The following is a 19,456-nucleotide window of genomic DNA, read 5'->3' on the forward strand; positions in this document are numbered from 1 at the left end:
AAGCAAGAGAATTAAATTTGCAGCTGACACAAGAGCATAACTAGGTCATTTGTCCCTCTTGAGCCAACCAATGAGATTACCACACACCTTTTTCCTTATTTCATTTGTCATCCTAGGCTCCATATTCTACAATACTGTTAATTGAGAAAAGTCTATTCACGATAGATTTTAAACTCCTCATGGAGCTGGTGTTAACTGCATCCTGTTGGACCGTACACCATAGTTTGACTTTTTTTGTGACATATATTTTCCAATCTGCCCCTGGATTGGCTGATTTCAAAGTGATGTCCTCTCATTCAGTCTCCCTCCCCACAAGCAGGAAACAAACTGCCTTTATCTACCACATCCTTTCCTCTTAAAATCCCCCAATTAAATCACCCCTTGAAATGTTCCAATTGAAGAAGGATAAGCCAAGCTTATGAAACCTTGCCTCATCTCTTCTTGTGGGTCAGTGCAACACTCCTTATGAAGCCAATCCAGCCTTCTACGGTAAAATGAAAACACGAAGTGCTGAAATTGCTTAGCAGGTCTGGCTAATGTTGACTAATATTTTGAGTCCAAGACTCATCATTGGAATTGGATTGTTTCTAAGGGATGGTGCTCAGACTGTACAGTGAAATTCAGATGTGCCCTTTGATGCTGCAGCAAAACTCTGCCCCTTTACATCCTAACCCTTTTGTTATAAAAGATATAATGTTCAATTGATGTTAAAATAAAACAAGGACCTGTGAATGCTAAAGATCTGAAACAATTTATTCTGAAAAAGGGTCACTGGACTCAAAATGTTAACTCTGCTTTCTCCCCTCAGATACCAGGCTTGCTGAGTTTCTCTAGTAATTTCTGTTTTTATTCCATTAACCCTTTTGATTATGTTTTGTCCCAATCACTAAACATAGACCAACCAAACTTCTTTGATCCCCATTTGTCCTTTTGTTATGATACAAAGGCAAACCTTTTCTGTTAATTAAACCAAACACTCAGAAAAGCTCGCCTCACCTCATTGTCTGTTAAAATATGAGTGACGGAGAACTCCTAAATTCCACTACTTAAAGCAAATAACATCAATTTATTTTCTTACTCTGAAAGTGAACATTAAACAAAAAATCTATTTACAAAGCTAAGTCCCCCTTTCTCTTATGTGCTTACTCTCTGATTCCAACTCTATAAAATATGCTGTTCCAATAAGACACTTACTAAAATTACATTTGCTTAATTTCAAAATCACACTCTTTGTCTTCTCTGCTGTCCTCAATTTTCCTGCTGATGATCTTCCTGGGTTGTCTTCTTTCTTTTTACTGTGAATAGGCTTTACATGAAAACAGTACCTTTGATAGAGAGTGCTTTCTAATTTATTTGATAGCGAGATGTTAGTTGGGCAATTAGCTCTCTGACTAATTTTCAAAATGTCTGCATTCATATACCCCCCGACATAAGATCATCTCATTGATTTATTGTTGGCAACACAATAAATTCAAACCCGATTGGGTTTTAGTATCCTGGGGCATAATTTAAACTGTTTGGTTAAATTTGAACTATTGTCAAAACAGCAACAAAACTCAGGTATCATTTCACAACCAAATGTTATATTTTCAATTTTCCAGTTCAATCTCGGACTGCCGTCTACTCATATACACATGTGCTTGTAAGCTCTCAGTTCAGAAATGCATTCTCTCTCTCTTAAAGGTCCAGTGATTGTCTTCAACTTCATAAAATTTCTCACTACGTAAAAAACACCCTCAGAAATACTTTACTTTTAGCCTGATCACTCACTTCATATATCAGTGTTACTTGCATGAATCACAATTTGGTATCCAAAAGTGCATTCAAAAAATTACTTTTCTCAATGTTACTGCACATTTTCATCTGTTGTATTTTTTATTTGTCAACTGCTTATCATTTGACATTCAAATGATTGGTTTCCTGCAGCTAAGAGATAAACAAGTGAACAGCTCTGCACAATTTTTGTGCCTTTATTAATTTGTCCCTCAGTGGTTATTATTTGCAAAAGCTCTAATTAATGGGTAGCTTGTCAGAATACCAAGCTATAAGTGGCTGTCACAAATATATTGTCAAACATGATTTACCCTGGAAATAAAGCAACAAAATCTCTTCTGTGCAATTCTCAAAGAATACTAATCAGCAAAAGTAAATTGACTGTTTTGCAAATGTTGCATGTCTATCTGCAACTTGATAGATATCCAGCTGGTGCATGGGTGGAGAACCATGCAGATCAACGACAAAATTAATTCCTGAAAACAATATAGTCAACACCACAAGCCTCTTTCAAACTGCCATGGCAAAATTACAATGGTGCTACCCAATCACTGATGGACAACTTGCTGATGAGGAAAGCCAGGTTGCCATACAAAATGTGCCTGAGTAGCCCACTGGTGGATCAAAATTAATGTTTGGGCTCTCTGGAACATTTTTGCGTATTTGGCAGATTGATCCAAGAGATTTATAGTGATTAGCTGCAAACTGCACATTGTTGCTTTCATTATGCTAAGACATTGAATGGTTGCTACTTGCACTGCAATGGACAGGTATGTAATGCTGACCATGCTGCATCATGGTTGCGTCAATAAGAGTGAGAATGGAGTTGGTTACTCATATGTACTAGAAGGAATGATCTCCTAGTTTTCCTGAAAGCTCATGGCAAGTTATTGCAGGACACCTTGTGATCGATTGCTTTCTGGCAGACTTCACACTGCCTCAAGTCTTTCGTTGTGCCTGTTTGCCATTGTTCCTCTTTAAGCTGCCTCAGTCATGTCCTCATCTATGTCCTGTGCAGAGGAACTTGTGTGTGAGCTCAGCCTCTGTAGAGCTGGTGCCAGTGCTACTCTTGCCTCTTGCCCCTGCTCTGTCTGCTGCCCATTTGTGCTCAGTGTTTCACTAAGTGCAGACCCCACCTCTACTCTAACCTCTCAGTATCTGAGTTGGAGCCTGTGACTGTCAAACAAATGCTGGATCTTCCTTATCTTCCTCCACTCCCTGATCAGGTTGCATCTCTTGGGTATCTGGAAGGAAAAGACACAAGAATAAGGTTGAGGTACAGGATGGTGTGGGGAGTAAGAGGTCTAAGCATATAGCAGACATTGTATTGAGGGTGCTAAGTGGGATGCGTAAAGCAGAATTAGGTTTGAGGAGACTGGTGTGGTCTGCTTTTTTCAGCAACTGCAGTATTTTGCTTTTATTCGAGTGACTGTCAACAATTTCAAACCGGGAGCTGACCAAAATGCCCAATACTTTTCCTGATCAGGGGTTAAAACATATAGAAGTCCTTGTCCTCTCCAGTTTTTTTCCAAAATACGCTGGACGCCGGTTCAGTTCCAGCAGATTGGAAACAGCAAATGTGGTGCCACTGTTTAAAAGAGGAGAAAGGCAAAATGTGGGGAATAATAGATGAGTTAGCTTAACATCTGTAGTGGGGAAAATGTTTGAGTCTGGTATCAGGGAAGAAACAGCAAACATCTAGTTAGGAATTGTCCCATTGCGCAGACACAACATGGGTCCATGAAGGGCAGGTCAATCTGAACTAATCTACTGGAATTCTATGAAGACAATATGAGCATGATGGACAATGGGGATCTAATAGATGTAGTGTATCTGGATTTCCAAAAGGCATTTGACAAGGTGCTGCACCAAAAGCTTCTGCATGAGATAAAGATGCAAGGCATTATGGGCAATGTATTAGCATGGATAGAGGTTGGGTTAGCTGACAGAAAACAAAGCGTGGGGATAAATGAGTGCTTTTCTGGTTGGCAATCAGTGAGTAGTGGTGCTCCTCAGGAATCAGTGTTGGGGCTACAATTATTCACCGTTTTCAGAGATGATTTGGAGTTGGGGACCACGTGCAGATGATACTAAGATGAGTAGTAGAACTAAGTGTGCAGCGTACTGTGAAACTTTAAAGGGATATAGATAGTTTAAGTGAGTGGGCAAAGGTCTGGCAAATGGAGTGCAATGTTAATAAATGTGAAGTCATCCAATTTGGTAGGAATAACAGTAAAAAGGACGATCACTTGTATGGTAAGAAATTGCAGCATGCTGCTGTGCAGAGGGATTTGGTTATCATATAAAGTTGGTCTGCAGATGCAACAGGTAGTTAAGAAGGCAAATGGAATTTTGTCCTGCTTTGGTAAAGGGATTGAGTTTAAAAGTAGGGAGGCTATATTGCAGTTGTACAGGGGGCTGGTGAGGCCTCACCTAGAGCACTGCATGCAGTTTCATGCTCCTTACTTGAGAAAGGATGTTCTGGCATGAGAAGGGTATGCAGAGAAAGTTCACTCAGTTGATTCTGGAGTTGAGGAGGTTGACTTATGAGGAGAGGCTGAGTAGACTGGGATTATATTCATTGGAATTTAGAAGAATGAAAGGGAATCTTACAGAAACATATACAATTATGAAGGGAATGGATAGGATAGAAGTAGAGAGGATGTTTCCACTGGCAGGTAAAACTAGGACAAGAGGGCATATCCTCAAAATTAGGGGGAATAGATTTAGGACTGAATTCAGAAGGAATTTCGTCACCCATAAGGTTGTGAATCTATGGAATTCTCTGCCCAGTGAAGTAGCTGAGGCTTCCTCAGTACATGTTTTTAAAGCTAAGATAGATAAGTTTTTGAACAGTAAATGTATTAAGGATGATAAGTTTTTGAACAGTAAATGTATTAAGGATTATGTTGTGAGGGCAGGTAAGTGCAGCGGAGGCCACAAAACGAGCAGCCATGATCCTATTGAATGGCAGAGCAGGCTCAAGAGGCCAGATGGCCTATTTATATTCTTAGTCCTGTTAGCTTGCTGTGCACCACTATTTCCTGCAAGGGAGGGGCAAGTGTCTCAGCGGGTGCCGCATAATGTGTTTTGCTCATATGTAAAGACTATGAGAACCGGGAAATGATCAGACATTTCTGGGGTGAAGAGGCTCTTTCATGTGTTCTCATAGAACCAAAAATTCATAAGATTAGACGGAATTATGGATTATTTGCTGTTTACCAAAGAGAGGAATAAAATACCATTGTTTTGGAAGAAAGGGCCCAATAAAAGCTAAGAAGAAGAGTTAAGAAGTAGATTTAATGGCCCTTACGGACATGGAAAGTCCCAAGGATATGTCCTGCTTGTTATCTACCAACAGCCTCAGTGTAAATTTGCTTTGTAGGATGTTGCAGTTCTTGACAAAGCTTTCAGAAGAAGCTTTCAGAACAAAGAAACTCTCTCAATCAGTCATTAAGAGACAAGTTTTGAAGGAAAGCCAGCTGAAAGTTCTCTCTCTCAGTGATGTATTTGTAAAATCTGATGGTGTGTAAATAATCCAGTTCTTAACTGTTTTCCAGCTGAATCTGAAATTCATTCTGAAGATCTTCCATCATTAAGTGACTGTCAGCAATTGGAACTCTTCAACAGTTAATCAAAAGAACTGTGAGAAGCCAATCCATTCTACCTTCTGAATTCATAGCTTTCACCAACTAGAGCATTGTTCATTTTTAAACTATATTTTCAAAGCGATAATATATCTGCAGAGCTGTCTTGTCTCTATATGAATGTGTGTGTTCAAGGGATATTATTTAATTGAATCATTATTGATGAGTTTTTGCCACTTGTTTCAAGATAAAATTTGTTTTTAATATATTAGCTACTTTTGAGATTACTGATGAAACCTGGTCAAAGTCTGTTTTGCTGAAGCTAGCAGTAATAAAGAAAAACAAATTAACCACTGTGTTGGTTAAGTTGACATTTCCACTTTAAGTACAACTCAATAGCGAGTGAATAAGTAGTGATTTATTCAGTGTGATAACACTGTCATGGTTGAATAGCTAGCAGTGTGTGTATACTGAAATGAGTTTCAAGCATGCAGTGATGCTAAGTGACTTAAGGTGAGGCAAAGCTATGACTGAGAGGTATGAGTCCTGAATGATAGACATTTTACATAGATGGGTAATGGATATGTGGTGAACTGATCAGCCGCTGAGGGTACTGGTGTAGCCAGTAGGAAGATTAGGCTATAGAGGGGAGTTCTCAAAGTCTTTGTAAAAAAACTAATTTTATATGCATTTCACATTTAATATTTAACTGTGATTTACTACTTAAATTCAAAATTTCATCCAGACTGAAAGATGGACAAACAAGCTCTCTAGTTGAGTACATGAAATACATGATTTCAGAAAACCAGCTGAAACTATTCTTTTTTGTGCCTGGGTTGAGGTAACTCCTCAGTTCAGAAGCAGATGATTAGAAGAATCTCAGTGCAACTTTTCAATGAATGCAACTTTGAAGAAACTGCTCGGAGTAGGTTGAATAAGGGTGTTTGGTCTGGGAGAAAGAGGGACTTCTTTGCATTTTATGACATTTTCACCCTCTCAGAACTGATGCCACAGGGTAAAGAGTTTGCTGAATATTTGTTAAGGAGTTAAGGCATATCTATTCCTAAGGGTCAAATTAGTAAAGGAGTTGGTGGCAAAATTGAAAATGTATATAAAACACAAAAATAAGTAATTGAACCAAATAATGAAGTTGTTTGTGAGAATGCATTAAAGATGGCAGGACAGGTGATGGGCCCTGGTGCAGCATGTGGGAGCTCCTGGATGTCAGTAGGATGGAGAGCAAGCACATTTTTGAAAACTGTTTGCAACTCCAGCAGCTTTGGTTCAGAGTTAATGAGCTGAAGGATGAACTACTCGGAGAGGGGGAAAGTTGCCATGATGTTTCATGCCTAGAGGTGGTCACACCTCTAGAACAGGACCTTTCGATATAGTCACTGATCAGAGATAAGAGGAATAGAATGTGAAGTAGGAAACTCAGGGAACTAAGAGGACCTCAGTCTGTGCAGTTGCCTAATGGGCGCAAAGTTCTTTCTGCTTAAGAGTCTATGATTAGATTAGATTACAATGTGGAAACAGGCCCTTCGGCCCAACAAGTCCACACCGACCCGCCGAAGCGAAACCCACCCATACCCCTACATTTACCCCTTACCTAACACTACGGGCAATTTAGTATGGCCAATTCACCTGACCCTGCACATCTTTGGACTGTGGGAGGAAACCGGAGCATCCGGAGGAAACCCACGCAGACACGGGGAGAACGTGCAAACTCCACACAGTCAGTCGCCTGAGGCGGGAATTGAACCCGGGTCTCTGGCGCTGTGAGGCAGCAGTGCTAACCACTGTGCCACCGTGCCACCCAGAAAGATGTACAGTATGGAAACAGAGCCTTTGGTTCAACTCGTCCATGCCGACTAGATATCTTAAATTAATCTAGTCCCATTTGCCGGCATTTGGTCCATATCCCTCTATACCCTTCCTGCTCCTCAGATGCTGCCTGACCTGCTGTGCTTTTCCAGCACCACTCTGATCTAAACCCTTCCTATTCATGTACCATCCAGCTGCCTTTTAAATGTTGTAATTGTCCCAGCCTCCACCACTTCCTCCAGCAGTTCGTTCCATACATACGCCACCCTCTGCATGAAAAAGTTGCCCCTTAGGTTAACTTGCTTGGATGAGTCTGAGGGCTACAGAGTGGAAGACCATGACACATAGTACAGGAAGCCATGCAAATGAAGCCCACAAAAAGGAATGCCCTGGTAGTTAGGGACAGTATGCCGAGAGGGATTTATTTTGTTCTCGGCAGCAATGAGCAGGAATGTCCGAGTTCGGGACATCAGCTTAGAACTGGAGATGACTTGACGATGGGAGGGGGAGGATCCAGTTGTTGTGATTCATGTGGGTACCCATGATGTAGCCAGCAAAGAGGTTCTGCACAGTCAGAGTCAGAAACTAGGCATCACATTAAAAACAGAACCTCAAAGGTCATCATGAATTGATTATTATCCCAGCCATAGCTAATGTGCTACAGACAAATAATATTGAGAAAATTAATTAGTGGCTGAATGACTGGCATGGCAGTAGAAGGTTCTGTCTGATGGGGCACTGGCACCAATAATAGGGCAAGTGAGAGCTGTCCCATTGGGATTGTCTACACCTGAACCATGCTGGAGTTAGTGTTTACAGCATTCACTGAGATGAGCAGGCAGCAAGGATTTGGGATGATGCCTATACTATTTGGATCCGACATGGGTTAAACTTGGTTCACCATGTCCAGCACTTGTATGTGAAGCTATTCAGCCTCTATTGCATTCCATGGGATACGCTGCAGCGTATCTAAACCCTTCCTATTCATGTACCATCCAGCTGCCTTTTAAATGTTGTAATTGTCCCAGCCTCCACCACTTCCTCCACCACTTCCTCCAGATCTAATTTCCAACATGTAGAAAATTAAGCAATATTTACGTACCTGAGAAATTGCCTCCTAAGTTATCAGAACAAATTTTAAATTTATGAAAGAGATGACAGAAATAAGTAACACAAAATATTATGATCTCAATTGTGATAAACATCCTGTTCGGCAGTCTGATCTGACAAATATTTTTCTAACCCAATTCTACCAAGAAGAATTCCATGTCCCTGGAATATTCTATGCCTACCTCTCCTGTAACCTTTGACTCAGCACAAATCATGAAATGTAGATCGTATTGACAGAAAATTAATTTTAAATAATTTATTTAATTACATCAGTAACTAATTTTGAAAAAAATAAATTTGCTAGGCTTAAGAGCTGAGATAGTGATACAAGATACATTTTGCCAGTGTACAGACTTAATTTCTGCACACATAAAATATTCTAAGGGCTTGCAAATATCAAGACAGCTGTGGCATTTTTAAACAAAACACAATTATTTAAATTGTAGCCTGATTCCCTGAACATAAAAAAATTATAAGCAGTAATTTCGAAGAGGTCAGATAATCTTAAACATTCATGACTTTGTTACTACAAGGTAAAATAAACTTCATGTTCAAAAATATCAAGAGAGTGAACTGAAACAGCAAATAAAAATGAAACACATTATAAATGCAGTTAATGAGCAAAAAGTGTTAAAACAAAAGCAGAATAAATGTACCATATAAAATTTGAAAAAAGGAAATGAAAGCTGTGCCATTAACAATAAAGTTGAGAAATAAATATTGCATGTTAAATTTAAAATTAATCCATAGAATATTTATGAAAATGAACAAGGAAAACATTTTGCAATACATTAATCTCTACTAAAAGAAAACCTTATTAGAAATGTTAAAATGAAACAAATAAAAGGACAAATCAATTGAAAATACATTAAGGTAATGAATTCACCACTGAATGAGATCAGAATATAATAATAAAATTTAAATGGATATGCAAAGAACATTATTCATTATATTCCCAATCTTGCCATATGACATGACAGTAATGATTATTACTGAAACCTGTTATTTCAATTAGAACATTGATTGTAGGATTATGACTAGTAATGACATATCAAAATTGGATGCTGCTTCACACCAAACGACGTCCTGCCCAAAATGTACAGCTGATCATATATCTTGCATTTTCTCTTGTATTCAAACTAATGGATAGAACAAATAAAATTCTCTTGACTGCAGATTGGTTAGTGTGCAGGTTGGTTAGTGTGCTTTCTGAAAGCATTAGCTTTGATATGATTCTGTCAGAAAAACAAACAGGCAAAGATGGATGAGCAAAACTTGAACTTAAACATAAAGGATGCTTAGAAAGCTTTTGAAAGTGGGAGTGAGATAGCAAGGCTCACAGACATAGGAAGAGAATGCCAAAGATTAATGGCTGAAAGAGTGGCTACAGAATGGAGAACAGAGAAGTACTGGGGAAATACATGGGCAGGAACCATAAAAGCTGGAGTTACGTGCTGAGACAGAATGGACAAAACTCATGGTGGACTTTGCAATGCAGGAAAATTTCTTTCCTGATCTCAAGGAATCTTAATTGCCAAGAATCAAGCGAAGGCATTCAAAACTGAATCCTATAATAATCACTAAAGCAACCTGAGGACAATTCACCCACTGTTTGATTAACTTAATTTTACATTCCTTTGATTCAACATCTCGGTATCTTTTACAAATGTCTCCAACCTGGACATGTTGAGCCGAATATCCGAATGGAGTAGCGTGACTGAACTAATGACTGGCAACTCTATGATGTCATGCATTCATTCACTGAATAGACTAAACCATTACCCTACAGTGCCCTGCCATGGTACTCAGTAAGGCTATGCTATGAACTTGAATTCCACGTACGTTTATTTCAAAGATTTACCTCTGAGTGCTTCAGGATCTAGGGTCTGACCGAGCTGTTCCAATAAATCAGCTCGTGCTGCATTCTTCTTGTGTTTCTTCCCATCGTAGTGCTGTTGGGCCATCATTGGATTATTAAACCAGGCATTACAGAGTTGGCAGAACCTGTCTGAATCTCTTCTCTGTCGTGATGGGTTTGTTATTGGACTGGGCTTTGAGGAAATCTGCTTTGGTTCTGTGAGGAGGAGAAAGAATAATAGAATTAAATAGAGAAGAAAATCATCATGCTGTTTCATTGAGTATTCCAACACAATGATTAGTTTTTAATTCACATTATTGTATATATTCACATTATTGCAGTAGGAAGGCGTTGGCTTAATGGCACTGTCGCTGATCTATTAACATAGAAAATTCAGCTCATGTTCTGGGGGTACAAATCCCTCCATGGCAGAAGGTGGAATTTGAATTCAAAAATGATGATCATTAAACCATGAGCTAATTGAGTAGAATTGAATTAGCTTTTTGCCACATGTACGCATAAGTTTACAAGTTGCCACTTACGGCACAATGTTAGGTACGAAGGTGCCTAGGTACAGATTCTTGAGTACAAGTCTGCAGGGAAAAAAAACGAAATTACAAAAAAGAGAAATTATTCCATTTCATGAGTCTGGGCTTGAGGAGCCGGCCCGCTATGTTGGAATCCAACCATGCTGAAGAAAAGCTGCATGGAGTCACAGACTGACGCCAAAACCACCAGAAGGAAATCCAGACCGACACTGAAAGTCACCACCAAACATGCTGAAAGGAGTCCCAGGCCGGTCATTGGAATCCCAGCCCTGGATCCACTTTGTCTTTAAAACCACTGCTGAACCAACTTAGTCAAAGGACCCACTAGGATGTGTCCACGAGAAACCACTGGATCCACACTAGCATTATCCACCATAGTAGCCTCTTGGAGCCTCCTTCTTTACTCAAAGGTCGCCAAAAGAAGGTCAGATGAACTTGATGCTAGAACAAAAATATGAAGAAGAAAGGATGCAGCAGGCCTGGTGATAGAAGCAGAAGAGCCATGAGCTTGAACACTTATTAGCCCAAATGCATTGCTGGGGCAAAGCCCACCTGGCTCACTAGTGTCCTTCATGAAAGGAAATCTAGGAGAAAATGAGGACTGCAGATGCTGGAGATCAGAGTTGAACGTGTGGTGCTGGAAAAGCGCAGCAGGTCAGGCAGCATCCGAGGAGCAGGAGAATTGATGTCCCTTCACTAGGAAAGGAAATCTGCCACTCTCACCTTGTCTAGCCTAAATGTGATTCCAGACCCAAAGCAATGTGACTGACTCTAAACACTCAGTTGAAGAGCAGCTTGGGATGGTCAATAAGTGCTGGCCAGCCAGTGATACCCATATCCCTCAAGGGGATTAAAAATTATATATTGTAAAACAAGGAAACCATTAACTAGACCCCTTTCATGGCCATGTCAACCTCTTTGTTTCAGTTGTCTAAAGTCTGGTTTCAGTTTTCAGTTTGCCAGTACGCCCTAACAATTATGTGTGTGGTTTAGTTGCACACATATTTTAGAACAAGTGAAGAGGGCAAAAGTAAAGTGCATAACTTCTGCAAATGTTATAACAATTACACATACTTTTCTTGACAGTTTTCTCTTGCCTGTCAATGGTCTGGACTCGCAAAGCTAAAAAAAATTGTTAATTGCATCCAGCTCAGTAAGAAAGCTTCAGGTCAATCCACATCCAACAACGTGCTCTGAAAACTCTCCACACATATTGACAGCTTTTGGAAAGCAATAAGGTTAACATCAGAAGTAAGTATAATGATGTGATCATTTCTTTTATTCACTCATGGGATATGGGACATGGGCTGGAATAACATTTATTGCCTGTTCCTAGTTTCCCTTAAGAAGGTGGCATGAGCTGCCTTCATAAATTGTACTGTCGGTAAACCCACAATGCCTTTGGGTGGGGGATGGGATTTTGACCCAGCTCAGAGCCACAGGATTAAGTAGAGAGATCTGTATAGGAACAAAAGCTAGAATCTAATCAGTTGCAGAGACAACTCATGGAGAGATCAAGCCATAAATGAAGAGTTCTTGCATAAAATTCCACAGTCTCCAACAGCATGACTTTGGAGACTCAACAGGATGAGACCTCAAACAAACAACAAAACTGACATGACAAGATGTAGTTCAGCAGCTTCTACAGTACACAATATTATAAACAACTGAAAACTTTCTCAACAATACAACCTACAACATTCTAAAACAAGAGTCAATTTGCCTTATCTCAAAATGTTAATAGATACTTTCAAAAACATCCCAGGGTGTCACTCCAGATGTTCAACCAAAGTCAATTTGTTCCTTCTGAAGTCTTAAACTAACTGTGTGCCAGGTGTCAAAATCTGTGTCTGAGAATGTTGCTTACAAATGGATGAACAGACAGGGATGGAAAGGTGACCTCCAGGAAACAGAACCAAATATAGAGTGCTAAGTAGAAGCCAAATTTTATAGAATGGTGTGGAGTGTTGGAGTTGGACTGGGGTGGACAAAGTTAAAACTCACACAACACCAAGTTATAGTTCAACAGGTTTATTTGGAAGTACTAGCCTTTGGAGCGCTGCTCTTTCATCAGGTAGCTGTGAAGCAGAATCAAAAGACACAGAATTTATAGCAAACGATCAGTGTCATGCATGCAACTGATACGATATATTGAATAAACCTAGGTTGGTATTGAGTCCTTCATCTTTTAGAATGAGTTGCAGGTTTCAATTCATGAACATGTAAATCCCAGTACTTCTTTCAAATCACATTCTTGAGATAACTTAAGGCTTTATGAAAAAAGGTGACATCTCAGCTCAGACAATGCATTAAAACTATGAACATAGAACATTACAGCGCAGTACCGGCCTTTTGGCCCTCGATGCTGCACCAACCTGTGAAATCAATCTGAAGCCCATCTAACCTATACTATTCCATTCTCATCCATATGCCTATCCAAAGACCATTTAAATGCCCTTAGAGTTGGCGAATCTACTACTGTTGCAGGCAGTGCATTCCACATCCCTACTACTCTCTGAGTAGGGAAACTATCTCTGACATTTGCTCTATATCTATCACCCCTCAATTTAAAGCTATGTCACCTCGTGCTGTCCATCACCATCTGAGGAAAAAGGCTCTCACTGTCTACTGTATCTATTCTGATGATCTTATATGTTTCAATTGAGTAATTTCTCAACCTTCTTCTCTCTATTGAAAACAGCCTCAAGTCCCTTAGCCTTCCCTCATAAGACCTTCCCTCTGTTCTAGGCAACTCCCAAGTAAATCTCCTCTGAACCCTTTCCAAAGCTTTGACATCCTTCGTCTAATGAGGTGACCAGAACTGTTCACAATACTCCAAGTGTGGCCACACCAGAGTTTTGCACAGCTGCAGCATGACCTCTACTACTAAAAGCTAACACACCATATGCCTTCTTAACAACCCTATCACTTGGGTATCAACTTTCAAAAATCTATGTACATGGACATCGAGATCTCTCTGCTCATCTAAACTACCAAGAATCTTACCATTATTCCAGTACTCTGCATTCTAGTTATTCCTTCCAAAGTGAATCATCTCACACTTTTCCACATAAAACTCCATTTGCCAACTCTAGCCCAGCTCTGCAGCTTATCTATGCCCAGCTGTAACCTACAATATCCTTCTGCACTATCCACCACTCTACTGACCTTAGTGTCATCTGCAAATTTACTAGATAAAAACAATGACTGCAAATGCTGGCAACCAGATTCTGGATTAGTGGTGCTAGAAGAGCACAGCAGTTCAGGCAGCATCTGAGGAGCAGTAAAATCGACGTTTCAGGAAATGCATATACACCACATCCACCATACTTTTAAACACCAACACCAACCAACCTGAGCTTTGCCCTCAACCACCTATTCGGTCACCTTCTCAGAGAGCTCAATAAGGTTTGTGAAGCATGACCTACCCTTCACAATACTGTGTTGACTATCCCTAATCAACATATTCCTGAGAGTTTGTCTGTATTGAGTCAGACTGATTCTATTTCCAAAGTAGGAATTTTAAAGTTTTACCTGGATTGATTGACTGCCTGCAGATTGTGTCCCTTTTGAACAAAATAGAATATATCAGCAATCACAATTCTGCAAATGCAAATTCACCCGATAGACCTATGTGTGTGCGCGTGCATTTGAGGGAGACAGGGAGAGAATGAGAGAGAGGGCGAGAGAGAGAGCAAGAAAGAGAATGTGTGTGTGTAAGCATGCAAGTGTGAGTGCGTGTTTGCATGTGTATGCCTCTCAGAGGGATATATGTGTGTGCGACTAAGAGAGAGCATGTTTATGAGAGCGGGTCGGTGTGAATGTGTAAGTGTATGTGTATGTGTGCCTGAGAGAGAGTGTGTCTATGAGCGAGTGTGTGAGTATACAAGATAGATAGATTATAGATAGATAGATTAGATAGACAGATAGATAGATAGATAGATAGATAGATAGATAGATAGATTTAGATAGATTTAGATAGATAGATTACTTACAGTGTAGAAACAGGCCCTTCGGCCCAACAAGTCCACACCGAAGCGCAACCCACCCATACCCCTACATTTACCCCTTACCTAACTCTACGGGCAATTAAGCATGGCCAATTCACCTGACCTGCACATCTTTGGACTGTGGGAGGAAACCGGAGCACCCGGAGGAAACCCACGCAGACACGGGGAGAACGTGCAAACTCCACACAGTCAGTCGCCTGAGGCGGGAATTGAACCCGGGTCTCTGGCGCTGTGAGGCAGCAGTGCTAACCACTGTGCCACCATGCCGCCCACAACCACTGTGCCACCGTGCCGCCCAAGAGTGTAAGTATAAGTGTGTGTGTGCCTAAGAGAGAGCATGTGTATGAGAGGGTCGGCGTGAATGTGTGAGTATATAAGAATGTGTATGTGTGAGAGTGTTTGTTTGAGTGTGTATAGTGTGGTGGGATCACCTGTAGTCTGACACGAACCCAAGGTCCCGGTTGAGGCCATCCTCATGGGTACCGAACTTGGCTATCAGCCTCTGTTCTGTCACTCTGTGTTGCTGAGTATCCTGAAGTGCACCTTGGAGGATGGTCACCCAAAGGTCTGAGGCTGAACATTCCTGACTGCTGAAATGTTCCCCGGCTGGGAGGGAACATCCCTGATTGGCAATTGCTGCTCAATGTCCATTCATCCGTTGTCGTAGCATCTGCTTGATCTCACCAATGTACCATGCCTTGGGGAAACCTTGCCTGCAGCGTATGAGATAGACAACATAGGCCGAGTCACATGAATGCCTGCCATGTACATGGTGAGTGGTGTCCCCACGTGTAATGTCGACACTCTGACACGTCTTGCAGTGGTTGCCATGACAGGGTTGTGTGGTGTTGTAGTAGATGTTCACAGTTTGCTGCGAACAATGATCTGTTTAAGGTTTGGTGGTTCTTTTAAAGGTGAGAAGTGGAGGCATGGGGAAGGTCTTGGCAAGGTGTTAATTCTCATCGATAATGCATTGCAGGCTGCAAAGAACTTGGCACAGTTTTTCCGCTCCCGAGAATTACTTGACAACAATGGGTATCATATTGGTCGCATCCCATGTCTGTCTCCTGAGGAGGTAATTACAGTTTCTCTTTGTAGCACATCAGAACTGGCGATCGATGAGTTGAGCATCGTACCTTGTTCTTATGAGGGTGTCCTTCAGCACCTTCAGGCATCCATCGTTTTGCTCCTCATTTGAACAGATCCTGTGTATGCATACAGCTTGTCCATAGGGTATGGATGTTTTAATATGTTTAGTGTGGAAGCTGGAGAAGTGTAGTATTGTGAGGTTATCCGTGGGTTTGCAGTAGAGTGAGGTACTGAGGTGCCCATCCTTGATGGAGATGAGTGTGTCCAAGAATGAGATAGGTGCTAAAGAGTAGTTCATGGTAAGTCTGATGGTGGAACGAAACTTGTTGATATCACTGTGTAGTTGTTTCAGTAACTCCTTGCCATGGTTCCAGAAGAAGGAAATGTTGTTGATATATCTCGGGTACAGTGCTGGTTGGCGGTCCTGTGCAGCAACAAAGTCTTGTTCGAACTTGTGCATGAAAATGTTGGCATATTGGGGTGCAAATCTGGTCCCCATGGCTGTTGTGTGTGTCTGGATGAAGAACTAGTTGTCAAAGGTGAAAACATTCAGGTCAAAGATGAAGCAGATGAGTTGTAGAATGGTGCTCAGAGATTGGCAGTTGTTGGTATTGAGTACTGAGGCTATTGCAGCGATGCCATCATTGTGGAGTATGCTGGTGTAGAGTGCTGAAACGTCCATTGTGTCGAGGAATGTTCCCGTTTCGACTGGTTCGTGGATGCTGAGTTTCTGTAAGAAATTGTAGTGTCGCGACAAAAGCTCAGGGTCCCTGTACAATGGGTTTCAAGATGCCCTTGAAATATCCAGAGAGGTTCTCACACAGGGTTTTGTTGCCTGACATGATTGGAAGATCAGGTGTGTTGGCTTTGTGTATCTTTGGAAGGCAGTAGAAGTACCATGGGATGAGAGTGCATAGGGAGCTCTGTAGGACTGGATGACTGGATCAAAAGTCTTGATTAATCTGTTTAGTCCATGGGTGTGCTCTTTGGTCAGATCAGCCAATAGTTGCCTGTAATGTTCCTGGTTGTTCAGTTGTCAGTACACTTCCTTGCAGTAGTCCACTCTACTCTGAATGATGATGGCTCCTCCTTTATCTGCTGGTTTGATGACAATGTTGTGATTATAGTCCAACAGGTTTAATTGGAAGCACTAGCTTTTTGGTGTTGTGTGATTTTTAATTTTGTACACCCCAGTTCAACATTGGTATCTCCAAATAATGTTGTGATTGGTTTTGAGTGCATTGATGGCATTGTGTTGTGATCGGGTGATTTTTTGCTCTACCTTGTGGGTGCGGCTGATGAATCTGGCACTTACACATTTCCTGACGGTCTGAGCATACATGTCAAGCCCAGGGCAGTGGCCCTATGGAGTCAAATTGACTCCTTCTTTGGTCTTTTCACTACGTATCTCTCTGATGACTGATCCGGTTCATCAGTTGTCTCATTGGGATCGCTGCTGACGTCGTGGAAGAATTCTCTGAGTCTCATTCGTCTGATGAATTCCTCCGGTGTCTGAATAAACCTGTTGGACTGTAACCTGGTGTTGTGTGATTTTTAACTTAACAGAATGGAGTCTTCCTGTTTTTGGGGTATCCCAATGGCTGCATTAAGCACAACTCAACCCCTGAATATCAATTCCTATTGTCCATACCAACTATCAGTGGAGGACTCTCAATTCCCTTGTGACCATTAATTTTCAATGCCATGTTCACATTGCCATGATTGATGCAGTATCATTAAAAGTTTTATGTTGGTGCAATATGAAACTTAACTTTGCTGACAGGAGCAAGAAGTATATAATATCAGGATTGTACAGCTCCAATCTAATATCCAGATATGACACAATAGACCAGAATGATCCAGTCATGACAGTATTTCTGTCATCTCACTTAACTGCTGATATAACTCAAACTCCCACATTCAACAAACAATGCATATCTAGGTAACTGAGGATGTTGCAAATAATTATTCTAGTGCACAACAGATCATTGGACTTGCTCTGATTTGCACCTCATGTTGCATATTTACATTCTCTTGAAATTCTGCATCTGTACACAGCTGCATATTCACGATGGCAGTATCTGTAAGCCCTCCTTGTTTGTAAAGAAGATCTGATACATTTTGGAAGAGTAATAAGGTTGGCATTAGAACCTAGAAGGTTGGAACTTATGCCTCAGGGCAAGAATGATAGTTGCTGGAGTGAGATTTGCAGTGGAGAGCCAATTAATGAGGAATTGAACCTTGATGGTAACACCAACCTCTTCGATACAGTTGGAACAGACATGGCATATATTTATTGGCCTGGTGCATACAGGGTAATTGTTTTCTTTGGGTGAAACATTTCAAAGTGAAATTGGGGTTTATCTCTCACCTGACTCACCAAACAGCAAAGGCCAGTTTCTGATGATTTGGTGCTTTCTTCTCCACTCCATGTTACTTTATTTTTAGATACTGAGGGTAGCATAGAAAATGAGCATCTAATTTACTTGAAACTTATCAGTTATAATAAGATTGCAGAGATTGGAGACTCTTTTCATCTGACATTTTTGCATAATTAACAGCAAGATAAATTAATTCTTTGCTTTTACACAAAGTCTGAAAGAATGCAATTAAACTGAGTCATCAAATAATTCATGGACTATTTGGAAGTTGCCTTCGGTAATGTAATTAAAAGTCAGATATACAATACACTGATTTTCCCAGCAGATACTTAAAAGAAACAAAAGCTGTGTGCTTATACAGCTTCGCATTTCACTGAATGTGGAAGGGCACACACAGATTGGCAAAAACAATTCCTCAGCAAATTAGTTTGTATTCTTCTGAACTGTGCTAACTTGTGAGATGGTGAGAGCTACAAGGTACTGTTTCCAACAGGGGAAAATAATGGTCACTTCCAAAATACATGTTATGATGGACATTGAATTACAGGTGTCTTAAGTTATAAAAGCATCCTTACATCTCCAAGGTCTTAAAAAAAATCTAACCCCTAATTAGCGGATTTAAAGCATTTTCTTTTGCCCGGCTAGTATTTAGTATACTTAAGGGAAGGAAACTGCCATGCTCACCTGGTGCTGCCTACATGTGACGCCAGACCCACAGTAATGTGACTGACTCTGAATTTCTCTCAGGGCAATTAGGGATGGGCAATAAATGCTGGCCTAGCTAGTGATGCCCTCATCCCATGACTGAATAAAAACAATTCCTTGTTAATCTCTATCGTCAGGGTTACAAATTAAAAAAGCCAGTAATTTGACACAAGTTGGGAGTATTCCAGAGAAATGAGAAAAATCCATGTGATCAAACAGATGAGGGCTCATCTACAATTTGAGTTAAGACGCATTGTTGGGGTTGAGTTGTAAAGTGTGGTGCTGGAAAAGCACAATAGGTCAGGCAACATCCAAGAAGCAGGAGAGTCAACTTCTCAGGCATAAGCCCTTCATCAGGAATGTGCCAGGGCGAAGGGAGCTGCGAGATAAATAAGAGGGGAGTGGGGCTGGGAGGCGGGAGGTAGCTAGGAAAGTGATAGGTGGATGCAGGTGGGGGTGATGGTGATAGGTTGGAGTGGAGAGTACAGGTGGGAAGGAAGATGGACAGGTAGGACAGTTCAAGAGGGCAGTGCCGAGTTGGAGGGTTGAATCTCGGATGAGGTGGGGGAGG

General features: G+C 40.9%; 1 protein-coding gene across 2 annotated transcripts in view; it reads right to left on the reverse strand.

The window, feature by feature from the left end:
- The window catches only part of LOC122543133 (zinc finger matrin-type protein 4-like), a 166,392-nt gene that overhangs the window by 44,920 nt on the left and 102,016 nt on the right, over positions 1–19,456 (reverse strand). Inside the window, exons 5-6 of one of the 2 annotated variants that reach the window (XM_043681481.2) lie at positions 10,156–10,368; positions 8,581–9,529 (exon numbers count right to left, since the gene is read on the reverse strand). In XM_043681481.2, the coding sequence (XP_043537416.1) occupies positions 9,513–9,529; positions 10,156–10,368 (230 nt within the window). In that variant the 3' untranslated portion in view covers positions 8,581–9,512. Of the gene's footprint in view, positions 1–8,580; positions 9,530–10,155; positions 10,369–19,456 lie in introns of those variants that run through there. The other variant, XM_043681477.2, reaches the window with a different exon arrangement.

This window comes from Chiloscyllium plagiosum, unplaced genomic scaffold (genome assembly GCF_037043375.1).
Source record: "Chiloscyllium plagiosum isolate Xiang-an unplaced genomic scaffold, Cpla_swu_hap1 HiC_scaffold_48, whole genome shotgun sequence".
NCBI classification, from domain to species: domain Eukaryota; kingdom Metazoa; phylum Chordata; class Chondrichthyes; order Orectolobiformes; family Hemiscylliidae; genus Chiloscyllium; species Chiloscyllium plagiosum.